Source organism: Zingiber officinale, chromosome 10A (assembly GCF_018446385.1).
Source record: "Zingiber officinale cultivar Zhangliang chromosome 10A, Zo_v1.1, whole genome shotgun sequence".
Taxonomy (NCBI): domain Eukaryota; kingdom Viridiplantae; phylum Streptophyta; class Magnoliopsida; order Zingiberales; family Zingiberaceae; genus Zingiber; species Zingiber officinale.
The window spans coordinates 95,556,675-95,575,745 of NC_056004.1; the positions used below are offsets into that span (position 1 = coordinate 95,556,675).

Below are 19,071 nucleotides of genomic sequence, written 5' to 3' on the forward strand. Positions count from 1 at the left end.
ATTAATGCTAAATTATTTTAAAATGGAATTACAATAATAGGAAATTACTAGCACACCTAAAAATGCGTTTGCAATTTTGACATTTAGGGAACATTTAGTTCAAATTTATCAATAGTAATAGATTTGATTACGATCAATAGGAATAAGAATCAGAATTACATTATTTGGTTCAAAATCTAGAATAAATATAATTATAATTAATAATGTTTGTTTCAAATCAACATCAATAATGAGAATCAAACAAATTTTCAATTTTATCCTTTTTATCCTTATTAGTTAAATAACATACATCCACTCATACTGTGTTTCAAGAAAAATAAATTCCAAAAGTATAATAATATAATTATACACATTATATAATAACTAAAAAACTTAAATATAAACTTAAATATCAAATAATCTTGAAAAAGTTAGGCAGTACATAAGGTAACTAGCAGAGTCATACAAAATTCTATATCACATTGAAAATATTCTAATCAAAATACAATAAAAGCATAAACACATGCAGTAGTCATCCTATACCGAATACTCCATTTATCTGATTATTAAACATTTCAATTGTCATAATATTCTTGAATGTATTCTACTGGTCAGTTGGGGAAATTATTCATATATATTCCACTTCATCATCATCACTTCCCTCATTTTCGCTTTCTTCATTGTCCTCTATAGATTCTTGAGGATCTTTACTCATAAATTTATGAAACAGATTATGGAGTAGACAGTAGGAAATAATAATACGTACTTGGGTATGTATTACGAAAAAGGAAGGGGATGCTAGAATTTTCCAATACTCCTTCAACAAACCAAAATACCTCTCGATTACATTTCTTGCTTTAGAGTGCTTCATATTAAAATGTTCTTCTGGAGTCTCGGGTCGATGACCATCAAACTCATTAAGATGATACCTATGCCCACGATAAGGCGCAAGAAATCCAGAAGAATTACAATAACCAGCATCAACCAAATAGTAACAACCTTCGACAATAAAACAAAACATGTAACACTACAACAAACAACTTATTTTGGGAATTTAAAATTAGGGATTGTTGGTTAATTCACAACCTTTTTAAATACGTTGAGGAACTTTAAGACCAATTGGTTTGCTAATGACATTACGAATAACTCAATCATCGTGAGCATAACCTTTTTCATCTAGGTAACACATATATAAACTGCATATTTGGGAAACATACTCCCAACACATTTGTCGCTATATCTCTCTTCCTCGTGCGATAGCGTTGTTTTTCTTCTTTAGGAGGTGTCATTGGAATAAAAGTATCATCTAACGTGCCTAAGCAACCCTTTAATATTCAAATGAATTAATAAAAAAATACTACTAAAACATAGTGACTCTAACATGTTACTAAAGTATTTATCATTTATTATTATCTTAAATGGTTTATATCTATCATCTTCATATTCTTTGAATATAGGTTTGATGTTTTGAGTAATATGTAGTGAAGGAAAATCGTCAACTGATTTTAAAGATATGGATATTAGGGTAGTCTATTCTGACATTATAAAAAAATTTATTCCTAAAACTCATGAATGAATCGAATAGAAGAGGGAACACGAGAATAAGATTATATCCAATTTTAAATAATAATTCCTATATCTATATTTTTATTTCTATCTTCTAAATATTATCAATGATAATTATTTTCTTTTATTCATATTGCTCATCCCTATTTTCTTAAATCAAACGCCCCTAAGATTTTAAGTGAGATACGTTTCCTAGGTAAATGGTAAATTAATTTATTATTTACTTTCGTAAAGTCAATTATGAAATATCTCTCCCTGTGTTAGCGGATCTTGACCAATTCTACCGAAGAAGAGTTGAGTTTGACCTTCACCAAACGTTCGACTAATTGTCACTTCTAGATTTTGCATTGTTTTGACATTTTTTTCCCGTAAAATTTCTTATCCGAATTTATTTAAAAAATAATTATTTTGTTGAAATTATTCAATTTGGCAATTTTTTAATACAAGTAAAAAAATATTTTTGACCCAGCACTTAGTTAGACCTGAGCCAAACCGGACCAGCACGAATTGTGTCAAGCCGGTGACTTGACACGTTTATCTCAGGTTTATTTTCAGCCGGACCGGGCCCATGGTTCTGTACTTTCCTTAGTCATTGAACGCCGACCAACGATGTGACTCAACGCCTCTATTGGTCGGTCCTTTAGGGGCCCACCAGGTGTGAATCTAATATTTCTGGAAAAATAAGTAAAATATAGTATTATTAATATTATTTAAGCCCGCGCGGGACGATGGCATTGTAAATATTATAATCTCAGATGAAATGACATTTCTACCCTTCCTTTCCTCTTAGTTAAAAATTCATCCATTAGTCATTGATTCTAGAACCTGTTTTAAAAAAACAGCATTCACATTAATTTCACAACAAATTGTCCTAACATCCCGGCATACAAATCCAACTTCGAAAAAAATTATTTTCAATTTTTATTTATTTCAGCTCTTTAACATATACTGATGACCTAATTGTCCTTATTTTTTTTTATATAAATTTTTTTAAAATAATATATAATTTCTTCTAAATTCAACATCATTTAATTAAAATTTAATATTTTTTTATTAATTATGCAATTCCAATCAATTGAAAATAAATTTGCAATCGATTAATTTATCGTGAGGAAATAGAAAACTTATTATTTATAAGTATAAAAAGTCTAGTATAAAATAAGATATAATTTCTTTTAAATTCAACATAATTTAATTAGAATTAAATATATTTTTTATTTAATTGAACATGACTTTTTTTTTATCTACCGATTGGGAGATATATCAATCAATTGACTTAGACTGAATTGATTGAGAGCCTAAATTAATATATTTGTATGAATTCCTAATTGATTGATAGAATGCTAAATTTGATAGAATTTTATTTTAAATGTGCTATATTTATGAGGAATTATATATTATTTTAAATTTTTTTACCTAAAAATGAGGATAATTCAATGTATATTAGAGAGTTAAAAGGAATTGAAGAAGAAAAATTTATGTGCAAAAAATAGGAAGGATGTAAATTGAACTCCGTAAATTAATTTTAAAATTCAAAATAATAAAATTAATAAAAAAAGAAATTGTTGTGAAATGGGGAGGGGTAAAATAGTAATTTGACAACGCTTGGGGTTTGATTTAGAACTCTTCAAATTGCGCCGTTAGAAAGCGGCGGGTTGGTCGTCCGCACCGCTTCTTCCTCCTCAACCAAATCCCGAGAAAGCGGAGGCCGCGCGGAACGCGGCGTGGAATGGGTCGCGCGGTGACAGAGGCGACCGAGATGCGCGTTCCCCCAGCGATCGATTCGTGGAGGCAGTGACAGAGCGCGACGACAAGGTCATGCCGCCCGTTGGGGCCAAGCATTGTAGGTGTAGCCCATGGCGGACGCTCCCTACCCCTTCCTCGAGCTGGCCCCAACCCTAGTCCGTCGCATTGCCCTTCCCCCTTCCTTCTTTATCGTTGTAGATTCGTTTTGATTTGCATCGGTTCTTTTGTTCGCGGGCATGGCGGAGGTCCCCAAGTTGCTCTACATTGTCGTGGTCGACGATGTCGGAGAAGAGAAGGAAGGGGGCGATGGCGAGAGGCAAAGGCGGAGCTTGTCCTTCCGGTACACGCGGTCGGTGCTGCAGAGCACGCTGCAGCTCATGGGTTGCAAGGCTCGTCATTCTTTCAAGGTTCGATGTCTCTAATGAATCCTTCGCCCGCGTTTGTGTCGCTTTCATCGCTTTTACTGTTCAGATCTCTTAGATCACGTCGCTTGTGAAAAAGAACAGAATTTTATGTACATTATAATGCGAAATTAACAAAATAAAATAAAAGCCTCTTCTTTCGTTGCACTTTATCTGATCTTTTGATGTTTTGTCTGATGCAATTTTCCTAGATTTAATCTGTAATTTTTCCTTGTTTATGTAGATTAGCAGAAGGGTGTTTGAAGTGATGAAAGCTGAGTACTCGAGCTGCAGTTTGCCTCCTGATGATCCAAGTCCAGATGTCTCGAATGTCTCATCCCCAGAAGAAAACAAGCGTAACACAAATGCCTCCCTTGATGAGGCAGAGAAGACTAACCATTTGACGCAAGACAAAGTTGATTTGAGTAGTCGAATGCCGTTCGAGTTGTACAAAAGACTAACAACTGTGGTTGTACCACGGAAATGCTTCTTACAAATTGTTTGTGATGCGCTTGCCATGTACAAATATGTTGCTCCCAATCAAATGTCTGACTTGCGCCTTGCTTGCAGGTATGTGATATCTTCCTACCAGTTGAGTTGTTCTAGAGGAGACCCTTGTGGCGCTGCTAACTTTGATTAGTTTAGATTGGTCAGGAATGCTAACTATAATGATGTTGTATATAAAGGTAGTTTGGTGATATGAGAAATTCTTTTAAATGCATTGTTGCTCTTTATTTATTGGCTCTCTAACAAGCATAAATTCTTCATCCTCAAGATTGGGCAGACTTGAGTTCCATTCATCACAGGATAATTTGTCTGATAATATGCCCAAGTCCCTGATTTTTACCGACTCAACTATTTATATCAATTTTAAAACTGAATTTGGACTTTATGTTTCTCTTAATTCACACTTATAGGTTGAATAACTTCCTATGCTTCTCAATCACATACCATGTTCCGACTGCCATGCTAGTAGACATTTTTCAATGAGTAGAAATTTTTTTTAGAGATCTCATGTTTCTCCTAGCTATGCTTATTCTTCCAGCATTCACTATGCTATTACAGATCATCTTGTTTATCAGGTTGATGAATCTGGGATAACCTTCTAAGATACTTAACATATTGTTCTTGTTTATCAGGTTGATGAATATGCAGGTGGTCTTGTTTCTTCGGAATCTGTACTCACAGCGCTCTTCATTATGTCTTCTTTGTTATACCATGGTTAATATGACCACATGCACCATACCATACACTTGGCTTCATTCAAATTCTCCACCTCAAGATAACCTTTGGATCCTGAGACATAGTGTTGGAATATGGCCTTTGGTCCATTGAAAGATCGCAATAAATATGTCTCAGTTGTTTTTCTTTGATTTTGATGTGTTACATCTGTCTGTTAAAGAATCTACTCAATTATTTTTTCTTTCATTAAATAATATATTTGCTTTATTTCTCTCCTTTTCTTTCCCTATCTTATGATCTCTATTTTTCTACACATTTTTTTTTGAAGGATTCGAGAAAAGAAAGAATCTGTGACAGTTCTTTTGTGTGGCGCTAGTGGTTGTGGCAAGTCTACCTTGTCTTCCTTGCTGGTACTTTACAGACATTTCTTCTGTAAAAATTGTCTAATTTCCACTCTTTTCTTTTCCATGTTTCAAGTAGTTGATATGCTATACTTTTTTAGGATATAGAAATGAAGAGCCATGATATGTTGCTTGACTCCCCGTGAGCGACACACTTAGAATTTTAGGTGCCTAAATCACTTTTGGGCACCCCGCACATTCATCAGGCATGGGAGTTAGGCATGGGGATCAGGCAGCATATCAAAACCGTACAAATGAATTATGATATGAATATAGTTATCGTTTGTTATTGTTGAATCATCATCCTCGTTATCATTATCATAAAGTTATATTTGTCCCAAATATTTTGGGTTGGGTATATGGATCTTATTCCTCCATTTAGGTCATGCAAATCGATATAACTCGTCTTATGTTCGTTTTTCTTCCAATCATAACATCTAACATTTCTAGTCTTCTTCCTCAGTGTTCCTATCCTTAGTTTCCAATCTAATCCTGTAAACATGGCTCAACCTTTGTCTATTGAGATACCTACTCTAATTCAACTTTGAAGCTTTTTCATCTGGGGTTAGAACTGTAATTGGCAGATATACTTAATAATTGCTGAATGAGATTAGTAAAGATAGGAAACTTAGATGTGAAAGAAAATAGAAGATCAAGACAAATAAATTAAGAAAAATATGTAATAGAATTGTTACATAAATTTGACTTGATGCACTATATTCAATCTTTACTGCATGCATAGAAGACTCAAGTAACAATGGTTTTTTATTTTGTTAGAACTAAGATGCTCAATGCCCATTAATCCTTCACGAACAAATACGGTGGTCTATATTATGTATAGTTGGCCCCTCTTCTATTGAGATTTTGAGATAAGTGGTTAACTGATCAACGTTAACTTTAACATCATGTTAGCGTTTGAATAAGATGTTCAAAGGTTAAATACTGTGTCAAAAGAAGTGCTCGTACCTCTTGTGTCATGATGTGTGAGGGGAAGTGTACCAAATCTATGTATATTATTGCCACATGAACAAGTTGATGTGTCATTATGAGAGCTTGCTCTTTTAAAATGAGTGGTTAACCAATTAAATTTTAATACCTAATACCTTTTGTCGTAATATTCAATGCCTGCTGGATTTTTATGGTTTTAGTGAATCGTATCTGATAATTGTATGGCTAATGTAGCTTGATGCTTGTGAAGAAAATTCTATTCTAAGCATGCTAATACAAGCATTTGGAAGTATGGACCAATTCTTTCTATTTAGATAATTCAATTGTATTTTTCATGTACTTTTAGCTAGTTAAACTTTGTGTGCTGATAAATGTTTGGTGTTCTTCAAAAATTATAGAGCTGTACATGCTACCATACGTGTGACCATATTACGAGCATGAAGTTGTAAAACTAATTCAATTTGACAAGGATTTTCTTCTGCATAACTTTTAACAGGGAGGGAGACTGGGCTTGACAACAGTTATTTCTACTGACTCAATTCGTCATATGATGAGGGGCTTCACAGATAAAAAACAGAATGCACTCCTTTGGGCTTCAACATATGATGCTGGTGAATGCCTAGATTCAGTAGCAGTTGCAGAAGCAAAAGCTAAACGCAAAGCAAAGAAACTTGCCGTTTCGCGAACACAGTCCAAGGAAGAAGCAACTAATGGAGTTCTTCATGAGAAACATGATGGCCGATTCCACGATCCCGTTATCGGTACTGATTTAATCAGCAAAAAGCAAATGGCTATTGAAGGCTATAAAGCACAAAGTGAGATGGTCATTGACAGCCTTGACCGTTTAATCACTGCATGGGAAGAGCGCAAGCAATCTGTCGTTGTTGAGGGTGTCCACTTGAGTCTCAACTTTGTGGTAGGTATTTGGCAACTTACATCTCCTTTAGAATTTACTTCAAGATCATTTCGACTCGATTTCAATTGCTTAAATATGTTTTGTTTTGCCATTCAACAGATGGGGCTCATGAAGAAGCACCCTTCAATAGTACCATTCATGATTTACATAGTAAACGAAGACAAACATATGGAAAGATTTGCTGTCCGGGCTAAATACATGACCCTGGATCCAACAAAAAACAAGTATATAAAGTACATCCAAAACATTAGAGCAATTCAAGATTATCTCTCGAAAAGAGCTGATAAACATTTGGTTCCAAAGGTAAATAATACAAATGTAGATCGGAGTGTTGCAGCCATTCATGCCACTGTCTTTGACTGCCTTCGCCGGCGAGAGGCAGGGGAGCACCTCTATGACCCTACTAAAAATACAGTGGCTCTAATACATGAAGTATACAGAAAGCAGTGTGTTGCTAATTCTCTTACTTCCAAAGGAATGTTTCAGTTGATCCAGAGGAAGGGCTCCTCAAGGAATCTAATGGCACTTCTTAATACTGATGGATCCGTCGCCAAAGCTTGGCCTGTTGGGTCAGTTGATCCTAGTGGCGTCTCATCCTTCGAAAATGGAACTGTAAGCCCCATGTATGGCCCTTTGCTGATCGGGAAAGCTGAGCCAGTGAACCTTCAGTTTGGAAATTTCGGCTTCAGTGCATGGCACAAAGATGGATGTGGTACAAGTCAAGCAGGAAGTATCCATGACTCCAAGGATGATGGCACCGATAGTCGATATTTCTCTTCTTGTTGCAGCTCTCCAAAGGCATTAGATGGGCATGCTAAAGAGGTATGCCATGAGCTGAATTTTAGCTATGTTGATCTTAGTCCTCTCTCTTCTGCATCATAATTTTTTTCCATGTTTAAGATCTTTTCATATCTGAAAATTTCTCAAATGCTTAAACCTGCAAATTTTTTAACTGGATTTACTGTCAGCATTAAGTGGTTGTTAGATTTTCACATTACATTCAAATTGAAATCTTTTGATTCAGATAAATGTCCCAAAAGGGGAATAACCTGTTTCCTCTTTATCTTTTTCCAGCTTCAGGAGGACTTTTTTGTTGCTGGAAGTGAAGAAGAAGAAGAGGAAGAAGAAGCTGACTACCCTGCTGAAGGGTTCAGCGATGAGGATCTCAGTGACAGAGACCACAGTGAGATGGTAGATGAGGTAAGATCTAAGATTGGATCTTCACATATGTCATCTAAACTATGAGAAATGAGAAATCGTCGATGTCTGTTTCAGTTTCAAGGCTCTGTCGACGAGAATTCTAGGTCGGATGATGAGTACGATGACTTGGCCATGGAAGACGGCATGGACAATAGTTATTTGCCTGATAATGAAGTCGATGAGCCAACAAGCGACAAGGTGGCGCCCGACATAATGGTGGCAGCGGACAAGTACCAGTGGAATCTTGAGCACTTCCTGGGCGAGCAACTCGCCGGGCCATCTTATTCTTACAGCCTGCTACCGGAGGGAACTGAGGGCGGCGGCGCCAATGGCATTAAAGCGAGGAGACGGTCCTTGAGTGACCCCTTCCAACTACCAAACAGGGCACAAGGCATCCCGCTGAAAATTTTGTAGACGCCAAGTGATCTTGTTTTTCTGTATCTTCGTATAACCCAAGATTTAAGGAACGTCCCATGTTAAAACTGGAAGTAGGATTATGGAACTTAATAGAATTACACTGCCAATGCAAGGTCCTCTGTTATGTTTTAACTGTCTCAAGAATTTCTTGGCACAATACAAACAATATTTCATATTTTGAATAACATTTAGATATGTAATTGTGTTAATGACTTATTATATTTAAAGATTAATCAATTAGGATTTTGATGTGATAAAACTAAAAAATTAGCTCTTATAAATAAAATTATAACGCAATAAATAAAAGGAATAAGAGAGCATTAATAGCTGTGGCGTAGTGCTTCATCACATGATGCAAGTTCAAGAACTCTCCCAAACGTTAACCCAAAGCAAGTTATTACCTATCAGCAGATGAAACTGCTACAAAGAAACTGCATCAATTATGTTGAGTGCGCGGTAAATGCCCTACTGTTCTTTAGTGGTGCTAAAGATGGAGATGGTTCACCATGAGCCTGCAAACAAGAAGTCTTGAGACTCAACAATTCGATCCTAATTATGATAAGTTACTTTCATAGTCTAGGGCACTGCAATAAGTCAAACTAATGTTAGTAAACTAAACTAAGCCTACTAGCTAATTACACAACTACCACATTACTTCTGATGTGAGACTGAATCTTAAAAAAAAATAAATACATAAATAAAAATCTCTGTGTAAGGCTTGCCATAGCTCAAAGAATTAGGTTGGTTGTAGTTCCAAATACCAATCATCATGATGTAATCCATTGTAAGAACAACTGAATGCATAATTTAACAAATTAGAATCAAGATCAGGAAACTAAAGACATTATTGTGATGAATTGTTTTTTTGTACAATGAACATAAGACCCATGGTATGAATGGCACATTCGAACTATTTCTATAAGCACAAAGGAAGCTTAGTGCCCATCAAAGAATTAAGTTGTAAGCTCAAATCAAACAGATTAAAAAATTGTCATCATTACAATTTGGGATGAACTATGTATGAACAATTGAATGCATAATTAGAATCAAGAAACCAAAGAAAACACTGATGAGTCTAGCTTCATTAAGCGTGTGAATTAACATATGTAGTCCACCAAATATGAGACTACATTGGAAAAAAGGCCTGCTTGTTGCTAGAAAAGTAGCGAAATAAATGTGATGAATTGATGTTTGTACAATGAACATAAGCACTATGGTATAAATGGCACATAAGAATGATTTCTATAAGCACCAAGGAAGCTTGGTGCCCATCAAAGAATTAGGTTGTAAGCTCAAACCAAACAAAGTAAGAAATTGTCATCATTACAATTGGGGTAAACTATGTAAGAACAATTGAATACATAATTATAATCAGGATCAGGAAACCAAAGGCAAAATTGTTGAGAGTAGCCTCATCAAGGCGCATGAATTAATATATGTAGTCCACCAAATATGAGACTACATTGGGGGAATAGGCCTGCTCATTGATGGAAAAGTAGTGAAATAAATGTGATGAACTGATGTTTGTACAATGAACATAAGCAATATGGTATAAATGGCACATTAGAACAATTTCTATAAGCACAAAGGAAGCTTAGTGCCCATCAAAGAATTAGGTTGTAAACTCAAATCAAATAGTAAGAAATTGTCATCATTACAATTAGGATAAACTATGCAAGAACAATTGAATGCATAATTAGGATCACGATCAGGAAACCAAAGGCAAAACTGATGCGAGCAACCATGTTAAGGGGAATGAATTAACATATGTAGTCCACCGACAATGAGACTACATTGGAAAAAAGGACTGCCCATTGATAGAAAAGTAGTGAAATAAATGTGATAAACTGATGTTTGTACAATGAACATAAGCACTATGGTATAAATGGCATATTAGAACTATTTCTATAAGCACAAAGGAAGCTTAGTGCCCATCAAAGAATTAGGTTGTAAGCTCAAATCAAACAGAGTAAAAAATTGGGATCATTAGAATCGGGATAAACTATGTAGAACAAGATGAGATTTTTATGAGTTTCAGAGAAGTTACCTCTATTCATCCTCGCCGCTCTCGTCACTGAAATAACTAGCTTTCTTCTCCTTTTTCTTCTTCTCGTTTCCATCTTCAACGGGTTCCTCCCTCTCCCTCTCCTTCTCCTCAAATCCACGAGTGTCCACCACGGATGCCCAATTATCATCTTCAAACCGTTCCTCTTCCCCGGCGCCGCCGTCGGAACCCCAATCCTGAGCCCCACCGCCACTGGAGTCTTGAGCTCTCCTGCGTGTCCTCTTCGGATTGGGACGCTCCCTGGGGCCCAGCTGGTTCTTCGGACACTCGTAGGAGAGGTGGCCCTCCTCGCCGCATTCGTAGCACTTACTCTTGTCCTTGTAAACCCTCCGGCGAATGAACTCTGCGGCCCGGCCGTTGTCAGACGCAATGGAAGCGGCGAGTGTGCGTCCGTTGAGGATCTTCCCGTTCATCGACCGGGCGGCCGCCGCGGCGTCGTCGCGGGAGACGAAGAGCACGAAGGCGACGCCGCGGCTCCGCCGAGTGGTCCGGTCCTTGAGCACGGTGACGCGGGCGACCTTCCCGAAAGTGGAGAAGATGGTGTGGAGGTCGGAGTTGGTGAGCGAGAAGTCTAGGTTGGAGACATAGACCGTCGATTTCGAGGGGGCGAGCCCACCGGATCCGCCCCTGGATGAACCCGAGGCGTCCGACCCGGAAGCAGAATTGGCGGCGGGCAACGGCGGAACGGGGTAACGGTAAAGGAAGTCATCGTCGTCGTCGTCGCTCGCGTTTCTTCGGCGAGCCATCTTCTCTCTCTCCCCTTCTCTCTCTCTCTCTCTCTCTCTCTCTCGTCTTTAGGGTTCTACATTTTTATGGGAAAAAAAAAAAAAAAAAAAAAATTAAACCTGAGACCACCACGTCATAGCTGGGCCCGTATTCATCGTGATTTACTCCCTCTCATACTTGTAGGGCCGAGTTGAGGGGGCCGCTGGGTTGACGGTTCCAACCTTTGCAGCATTTTTATGGGAAAAATTACATTTTAGCCTCCAATTTTGCAAATTTTCTAAAAACATCCTTAACAGCTTTTAATCGTTCATTTTAATCGTTGGATAATCCTTCCTGTCTCTGGTGAGACAGCCAACAGCCTGACAGGTCCAATTCCGCCTTCTAGATTATCATTCTGTGCCAGCTCATCTACCATTTCCCTCCCTAAATTCGGCGCCTGCTGTCTGAAAAAGAACAGGAGATCCCGATCCGGTTCGTGGCGGTTTCGTGGAGTCTGTCTATCGTACACGTAAGCAACGCCATCTCCCTACCTCCTAGTTTTTTTATATCCAAAATTAATTATTTAAAAAAAGATAATGCCATTTCGCCCTTTCTCTCTGTGCCGTATCTGATCGCCTCTCCCCTTTGGTTTTCCTCGAGATCGTTGTTTAATCTTCGATTTTGTTCAGATCAAAGAGAGAGGAGAGACGACGACAAAGAGATTGATCTCTATTCTTCTTAGGTAGAATCGGTAAAGGAAGAACGAAGTGGTCTAGATCGATCGAAAAGATTAAACAAGAGTGGATTAAGAAGAAGAGAGAAGGAGAATCGCTTATCCGTGGCGCAACCCGTACAGATTTATTTGTTTTCTTTCGGGAATATAATTTTATTATTATTTTTTTTTACCCTTGTTCGTTTGGCTTTAGATCCGGTTGTTTTGGCGACGACTTGTTCCAATTTTAGGTTTAATTTCGATCTAGTTTGATCCATGGATCTTTTGCTTTACAGGTTGCGGAGTGGACGGCGATTGCTTGACTTAATCGAGGTAGTTCTTTGATGTTTTTTTGCAAGCAAGTTGTTTGATTATTTTGATGTATGTTCAAGCTGTTCTTTTGATCTCAGATCGCGTCAAGCAACAGGGAGAACATTTTTGTTGTTGTTAATATTGTTCTTTTAAGTGGTGGATGTGTGATCTGAAGTTGTTAGCTTTCAGGAAATTGAAAAGTAACATCCCAGGTGTATATTTGATATTCAACATCTGTGATTGTTGGGTATTTTCTCTGGATCTGAGTTTAAACTGATGTTAGCGATCTATTATGATCTCCTCACTAAGTTTTGATGGAACATTTGGCTGCATTAGTATAGACATCTGAGCTTTGTAACAGCTGTCTATTTTCTATGAAAAGTTTGGATAGTATCGAAAGTAAAAGTAGCAAGTGAACTCAGTGTTGCATTCGTTTTCATGATGACTTTCCCAAACTTGTAGTTTTTTGGAGCAATTACAATGATTTATGTCATTATTTTCTTTATCTTCTCAGTTTATTGAGCTTGCTATTGCTAAATAGTATAAATTTGATGTCAGTAGAATAAATTTGTTTCACATTTCTTGTAAGGATTTGCTGTCACAGTCATCTTGGCATTGAGTAGCAATCGCTAAGAGTAGATTAGCAGAAGAGTATCAGTAAACAATAAGACATGGAGGCCTCACACTCATGGGTTTGTGCTCGGTGCTTTGCTTCCACTCTAAGCTATTATTAAATGATTGCTTGACCAAAACGGTTAATTTAGCCAGAGTGCCGAACTCATGACTTGTGTTTTATTCTCTGCTACCTCATTGAGCTAGGTAGTAAACCAAAGGGATTAATCTGAGAATTGGTGATGCAATCAAGGAATCAAAGGTTTCTAAAGTTTTAGATGGAAAGGAATGAATTTGAATTATAATGAAGTTTTGTTAGTATTTTATTTGTGTATTTTTTGATTTGGTAGATGAGTCTTTTATTTTGGTTCAAGTTTAATGAGTTTAATTTGTTTTCAAATTAGTAGTATTTCTTTCCTATTTTGGTCTGTATTTTCTTTGGTTTTGACTGTATAAAAGTGCTCTGTCTCTCTGTGTTAATGAGCTTTGTATTAGTAAAATATTTCAATTTTTAGTTGAGGTTGTTTCTTCTCAGTTTGAACTCATGCCTGTGTTGGTCATGCTGTCATCTTTTAAAGAGCAATCTTTAGTGAATGGCTTGTAGGTTCTTGGTTAGTAAAACCTTGGTTGCAAATTAAGTCTGATACCTAGGTGAGTAAACTATAAATCTCTTTGGATCTTGTCAAGGATTAGGATCATTTTCAGACAAATAGAAAGAATAATTATTAAGACTTTTTCTACTTTGTAAAGAAGTCTTCCTAATCTAAAAGCAAGGAGTGTTTAGATTAATTTGATTGAGAGGAAAGTGGAAAGAAATACTTGAACACCTAGAATCCTAGATTTGGGGAACTTCAGTAACTTGTTTGAAATTTTGGTGAGGAAGGAAAGAAAAAACTTGTATGCAGATGCTGAAATGGTGAGATACATATCTAGAGAGGCTTGATGAATGCTATGCTTCATTGTTGGTATTGCCCTATCAATTTTGATGACCAATTAAGAAAACAAGTTTGCTTGAGTTTGATATGGTGAAAGTCTGCACAAATATTTAAATTGAAAGCAAGCTTGTGTTGATTCATTTCCTTGTTTATAGCATATGATGATAAAATTAAAGCATAAACAAAGTCTTTTGATGGCAGTACCATCTTAAATCAGAGCAAATTGTTGAGCATTATTCTTCGGCCTGGTGTCCACATTGCATAAGATGTAATCTCCCTTAATGAAGATCATGATATGTCAGAAAACTATGCATGCTAGAAAAAAAAAATTCTCATCATTTTTGTTGTTTAAGGGAACCTTCCAAGTGAACACAGTAACATTAATTCTTTGTTTTGGCTCATGTTTTGATCATTTATACTTCCTTTCTGGTAGTTTACTGGTGGGTGCTGCATAAAAAACTTCACTTGTGTGCTTCTGCATCGGTTGTGTGGAGTATACTAAAATCATTGGCTGGAAAAAAAGCACTTCTTTGTCTTAACCAGCTACATTGTAATGTTCATGGGGATTTTTTTTTTAAAAAAAATTGCGTATGGGACTTCAAAATCCTTGGTCCAATATTGAATTTCATTAACCTTGGTGTCCATATTTGATGAACTATTTTATGTTATTTGTTGGCTTTCTTCTCTGCAATTACTATTTCTCTTTAAATATATTAGTTTGTATCCGTATATGAATGTGTGAAGCGCCTAATATTCTGAACATTTTATTATAGTGTGTTGAAAGATGACAGATAAAACAGAAAGCACCTTGAAGGATGCTGATATACACTCCCTCCAAAAGCAATGGGATGAGATTTTGTGCCCTATTTGTATGGAACATCCACACAATGCAGTAGTTCTTATCTGCACTTCATATGAAAAAGGTTGCAGATCTTACGTTTGCGATACAAGTTACAGGCATTCAAATTGTCTAGATAGATTCAGGAAACTAAGAATGTGCTCTGGTGATAACACATCTGGTTCTGCTTCTACTATCACTGAGAATGTTGATGCAGAGAGACCTCACTCGAGCTCTCTTTATGGTACAGATCCTTCTTCCCCTCATCCAGCAACAGCACTAGCAAACGCTGTTGAAGCCCATGACAATTTTAGCATTGATGGTGTAATACCTGGTGAGCTAGATGAATTTTTTGATGACCCAGAGCTCAGACAAGCACAAGATGGATATCAAGCATCTCATTCAGAGGGCAATATGAGTTCTGATGGATCTGGTGGTGGTGATGAACCCGAGGTTAACTGCTTGAAGTGCCCTCTCTGCCGAGGTGCTGTACTAGGTTGGATGATTGTCAAAGAAGCTAGACAATATATGGATTTGAAGTTAAGAAGTTGCTCCAGAGAATCATGCTCATTTTCTGGCAACTACAAGGAACTCCGTAAACATGCCCGGAGAGTACACCCCATGACTAGGCCTGCTGAGGTTGATCCATCAAGGCAACAAGCTTGGCATCACATGGAACGCCAGCAGGAGTATCATGATATTCTCAGTGCACTTAGATCTGCGATGCCAGGTGCTGTAGTGCTGGGAGATTATGTTATAGATGAGGGCGATGGCCTTTCAGGCGATGGGAGTGGCCCATGGTGGCCTACAACACTCTTGCTGCTTCATATGCTTGGAAGTCCATTAGGTTCATTGGATGACCGAAGATCTTCTAGGGCATGGAGGACAAGGCGACGCTCTTCAATGCGTCGTTATTTATGGGGTGAGAACTTGTTAGGCACTCAAGAATATGACGACTGGAACTCAGACAACGACATCCTTACACGAAGAAGGCGTAGGAGGATAACTAGACCCAGACATGACGAGGAGCATCAACAATAACTTGTATTTCAGATAACAATTTGGAAAAGCAGCCACCGGTGTGGATAGCTGGAGCTGAAGTTCCGGTTATTGTGAGGTACTCTTGGAGCTGAAGTTCCATTTTCTGTGAGCTACTCTTGTTGATCGATGTTGTTGAATACAAAATATCAGCTTTGCTCAGAAATTGAAGTGTTGTCTCGGGTTTTAGATCCTTAAACATTTGGTACTACATAATCACGGTCACGTTTAGCAATGCAGCTTTATTTTTATGTGTGACCTTGTTATGAAATCAAGGGTTGGTTCTGGAATGCAGCTTCATTTGTTTGTGTGACCTTGTTATGAAATCAATGGGTTGGTTCTGTATCCTTTTAAAATGTTGGGCCGGACTCCTGTAGATCCCGCCCGTTTGGTTTGCTTTCACTTGGGCTGGGACTTATGGTGATCTTCTTTATGTTATCTAGGCTTTTTTGGGCTTCAACTAGATATATGTATGAGTAAATGCATTGATTTAGGATAGGAATTCACCAGTAGGGGTGAACAAAAATTCGATTAAATCGAAAAAATCGACCGAATTTATAAATTCAGTTCGGTCTATTCGGTAATTCGGTTTTTGTCTTTAAAAAAATCGGTTATTTTTTGTCATATCGGTTGGGTTTCGGTTTTAGAAATCAATATTTGGTTAAATCGAATAAACTGAAATAATATTAAATATAATTTAAAAATCAAATCCTATAAAATAGAAACCATCCGCGACTTTTTTCCGTCGCACTTCACGTCTATTCCGTCGCACTTCACAGTTCACACGTCTTCAAGACTTTGCGTCCCCTCCCCGCTGGTCGATCCCTCCGGTCCTCGTCGTTCTTGTCTCCAGCGACGGCGAGCCTCAATCCCCTCCTGTGATCTCTTACCGTCGCTCTCTCACAGCCTCAACCCTCCTCAAGTCGCTCTCGTCTCGCTCACAATCAAGGTCTCCCTCTCGCCATGAACCTTGAATCTCCACATTGAGCAATAATATCTAGTAAGTGCTTTTCTATTGCTGATTTTGTTTTTTTATTTTGTTCTTAGTTTGTTCTTGGGTTAGAGGCATAGCTTCTGCTCAAAAGAGAGGAGAAAACAAGATACTTAAGACTGTCATTGTGTTGCTTTTGCCTAGGCATAACTTCTCTTCAGATTTGGATTCACAACTCATAAGAGTGATTTACTAGAGTCTATTCCTCCAGATCCCCATCTCCCTCTCGTCCTCGCACCACAATAGCAGGGACCGCCAACTAGTGAGGGTAAATAGTGATTCTATCTTCTCAATATTTTATAGTAATCTCTGTATTGATTTTGTTTTGGTCATATGTATATCCTTATTGAACTCAAATATTTAACAATGTTTAGAATTAGATATCCTGATAAGTATCAATCATCCTTTTAGTTTCATATTTGTCATTTGGTTTTAGTCTATTATATTTTGATTAGTCTTATCAATTATCACACCTTGTAATATTTTGAATAGTGTTGTAGGTAGATCAGTATTTGTCTGATGTCAATGTAAAGAGATTTAGCAAATATGGATATTGGTAATAGTTGTTCGGTACCACAATCTGATACCTGTCCTTCGGTGGGGAAAAAAACTGCTGTAAATTGTAAAAGAAAGGTAACCAAGAGAAAAATAATGAAACCAAGAAGTGAAGTTTGGAATCATTTCGTAAAGTTTACTAATGCTGAATCAGAGATAAAAGCTAAATGCAAATATTGTGATAAAGAGTTTTTTTTGTAATCCATACAAGAATGGAACTACAAGTTTGAGATCTCATATCACCTCATGTAAAAAATACCCTCATGCTATTGAAACAGCTCAAGCGTAGTTAAGTTTACAAGTAGGTTCAAGAGAGGGTGAGGTGTCTTTGACTTCTTAGAAATTTGATCAAGATGCTTCTAGAAAAAACATTAGCTAGAATTATTATAATGGATGAACTCCTTTTCAAATTTGTAGAAAGAGAAGGATTTAAAACATTTATGGTCATGGTATGTCCAAAATTTTGAATTCCTTCAAGATGGACGGTTGCACGTGATTGTATTGAATTATATGCAGTTGAAAGGGAAAATTTAAAAAATTTATTGCGTGATTCAGCACAAAGAGTTTGTTTGACCACTGATTCATGGACTTTTATTCAAAAAATCAACTATATGTGTCTAACAGCTCATTTTATTGATACAAACTAGAATTTACAGAAAAGAATTCTCAATTTTTGTCCGATTACAAGTCATAAAGGCGAGGCTATTAGTTTAGCCATTGAAAATTGCTTGAGGGATTGGGGAATTAATGGAATTTTCACTATTACAGTTGATAATGCAAGTTCAAATGATGTTGCTATCAATAGTTTCAAAAAAAAATGATTAATTGGGATTCCACTATTTTGAAGGGAGAATATATTCATATGAGATGTGTAGCTCATATAATCAATTTGATTGTTTTTGATGGCTTAAAAGACATAAATCAATCTGTGATGAGGGTGAGGAATGCGATTAAATATGTTAAGCAATCTCCCTCCAGATTAAACAAGTTTAAAGAATGTGCAGAGATTGAAAAAATTGAAAGCAAAAAATCATTATGTTTAGATGTACCAACTAGATGGAATTCAACGTTCTTGATGTTGAATATAACTCAAAAATTTGAAAGAGCTTTTGATAGGTTTGATGAACAAGATCCATGCTTTAAATTAGATCTTCAATATACAGATTGGCTTGTTGTTTTGAATGAAAATGGAGAGATGATGTTTGAATCATATGGTAAACTTAAAAGAGAGTTAAAGACTTTTGATGGGAAGCCAACTAGTGCAGATTGGAATAACATTAGACTTTTTGCATATCTACTAAATGTTTTTTATAAGCTAACATTAAAAGTTTCTGGATCTTTGTATGTCACATCCAATACTTTTGCACATGAGATTAGTTATATTCATACCATCTTGAAGGAGTGGCAAGAAAGTGATGATCTTGATGTGTATTCGATGAGAATTAAAAGCCACAAAAGCCATAATATCCTTTCCTACTCACAAAAGCCATAAATCATGAATTAAACATGGAGTAGTGATATATTCATTTAAACAAATCATAACATGGTATAA

General features: G+C 36.8%; 3 protein-coding genes across 6 annotated transcripts; 2 read left to right on the forward strand and 1 right to left on the reverse strand.

The window, feature by feature from the left end:
- Positions 1-3,222: 3,222 nt before the first annotated feature.
- On the forward strand, positions 3,223-8,983 carry LOC122027240 (P-loop NTPase domain-containing protein LPA1 homolog 1-like). Its single transcript, XM_042586167.1, has 7 exons — positions 3,223-3,698; positions 3,937-4,262; positions 5,203-5,284; positions 6,720-7,139; positions 7,239-7,961; positions 8,214-8,339; positions 8,415-8,983. The coding sequence occupies exons 1-7, from the start codon at positions 3,528-3,530 to the stop codon at positions 8,751-8,753; spliced, it is 2,187 nt and encodes a 728-aa protein (XP_042442101.1). The 5' UTR covers positions 3,223-3,527; the 3' UTR covers positions 8,754-8,983.
- Positions 7,992-11,612, reverse strand: LOC122027241 (U11/U12 small nuclear ribonucleoprotein 31 kDa protein-like). 3 transcript variants are annotated; one of them, XR_006124326.1, is made up of 3 exons: positions 10,804-11,612; positions 9,158-9,268; positions 7,992-8,010 (listed from the first exon to the last, which is right to left on the reverse strand). XR_006124326.1 is itself a non-coding variant. In XM_042586168.1 (2 exons), exon 1 carries the CDS (start codon positions 11,565-11,567, stop codon positions 10,806-10,808), a length of 762 nt encoding a protein of 253 aa, XP_042442102.1. In that variant the 5' UTR covers positions 11,568-11,612; the 3' UTR covers positions 9,058-9,268; positions 10,804-10,805. The 3 variants fall into 3 exon arrangements, 1 of the variants encoding a protein (XP_042442102.1); XR_006124325.1 differs by lacking the exon at positions 7,992-8,010 and adding an exon at positions 8,058-8,076; XM_042586168.1 differs by lacking the exon at positions 7,992-8,010 and having other exon boundaries at positions 9,058-9,268.
- Positions 11,613-12,100: 488 nt separating this feature from the next.
- LOC122026233 lies at positions 12,101-16,286 on the forward strand. Of its 2 annotated transcripts, XM_042584890.1 has the most exons (3): positions 12,101-12,376; positions 12,535-12,571; positions 14,871-16,286. In XM_042584890.1, the coding sequence occupies exon 3, from the start codon at positions 14,882-14,884 to the stop codon at positions 15,974-15,976; it is 1,095 nt and encodes a 364-aa protein (XP_042440824.1). In that variant the 5' UTR covers positions 12,101-12,376; positions 12,535-12,571; positions 14,871-14,881; the 3' UTR covers positions 15,977-16,286. The 2 variants fall into 2 exon arrangements, with proteins under 2 accessions (XP_042440824.1, XP_042440823.1); XM_042584889.1 differs by having other exon boundaries at positions 12,102-12,571.
- Positions 16,287-19,071: the final 2,785 nt, after the last annotated feature.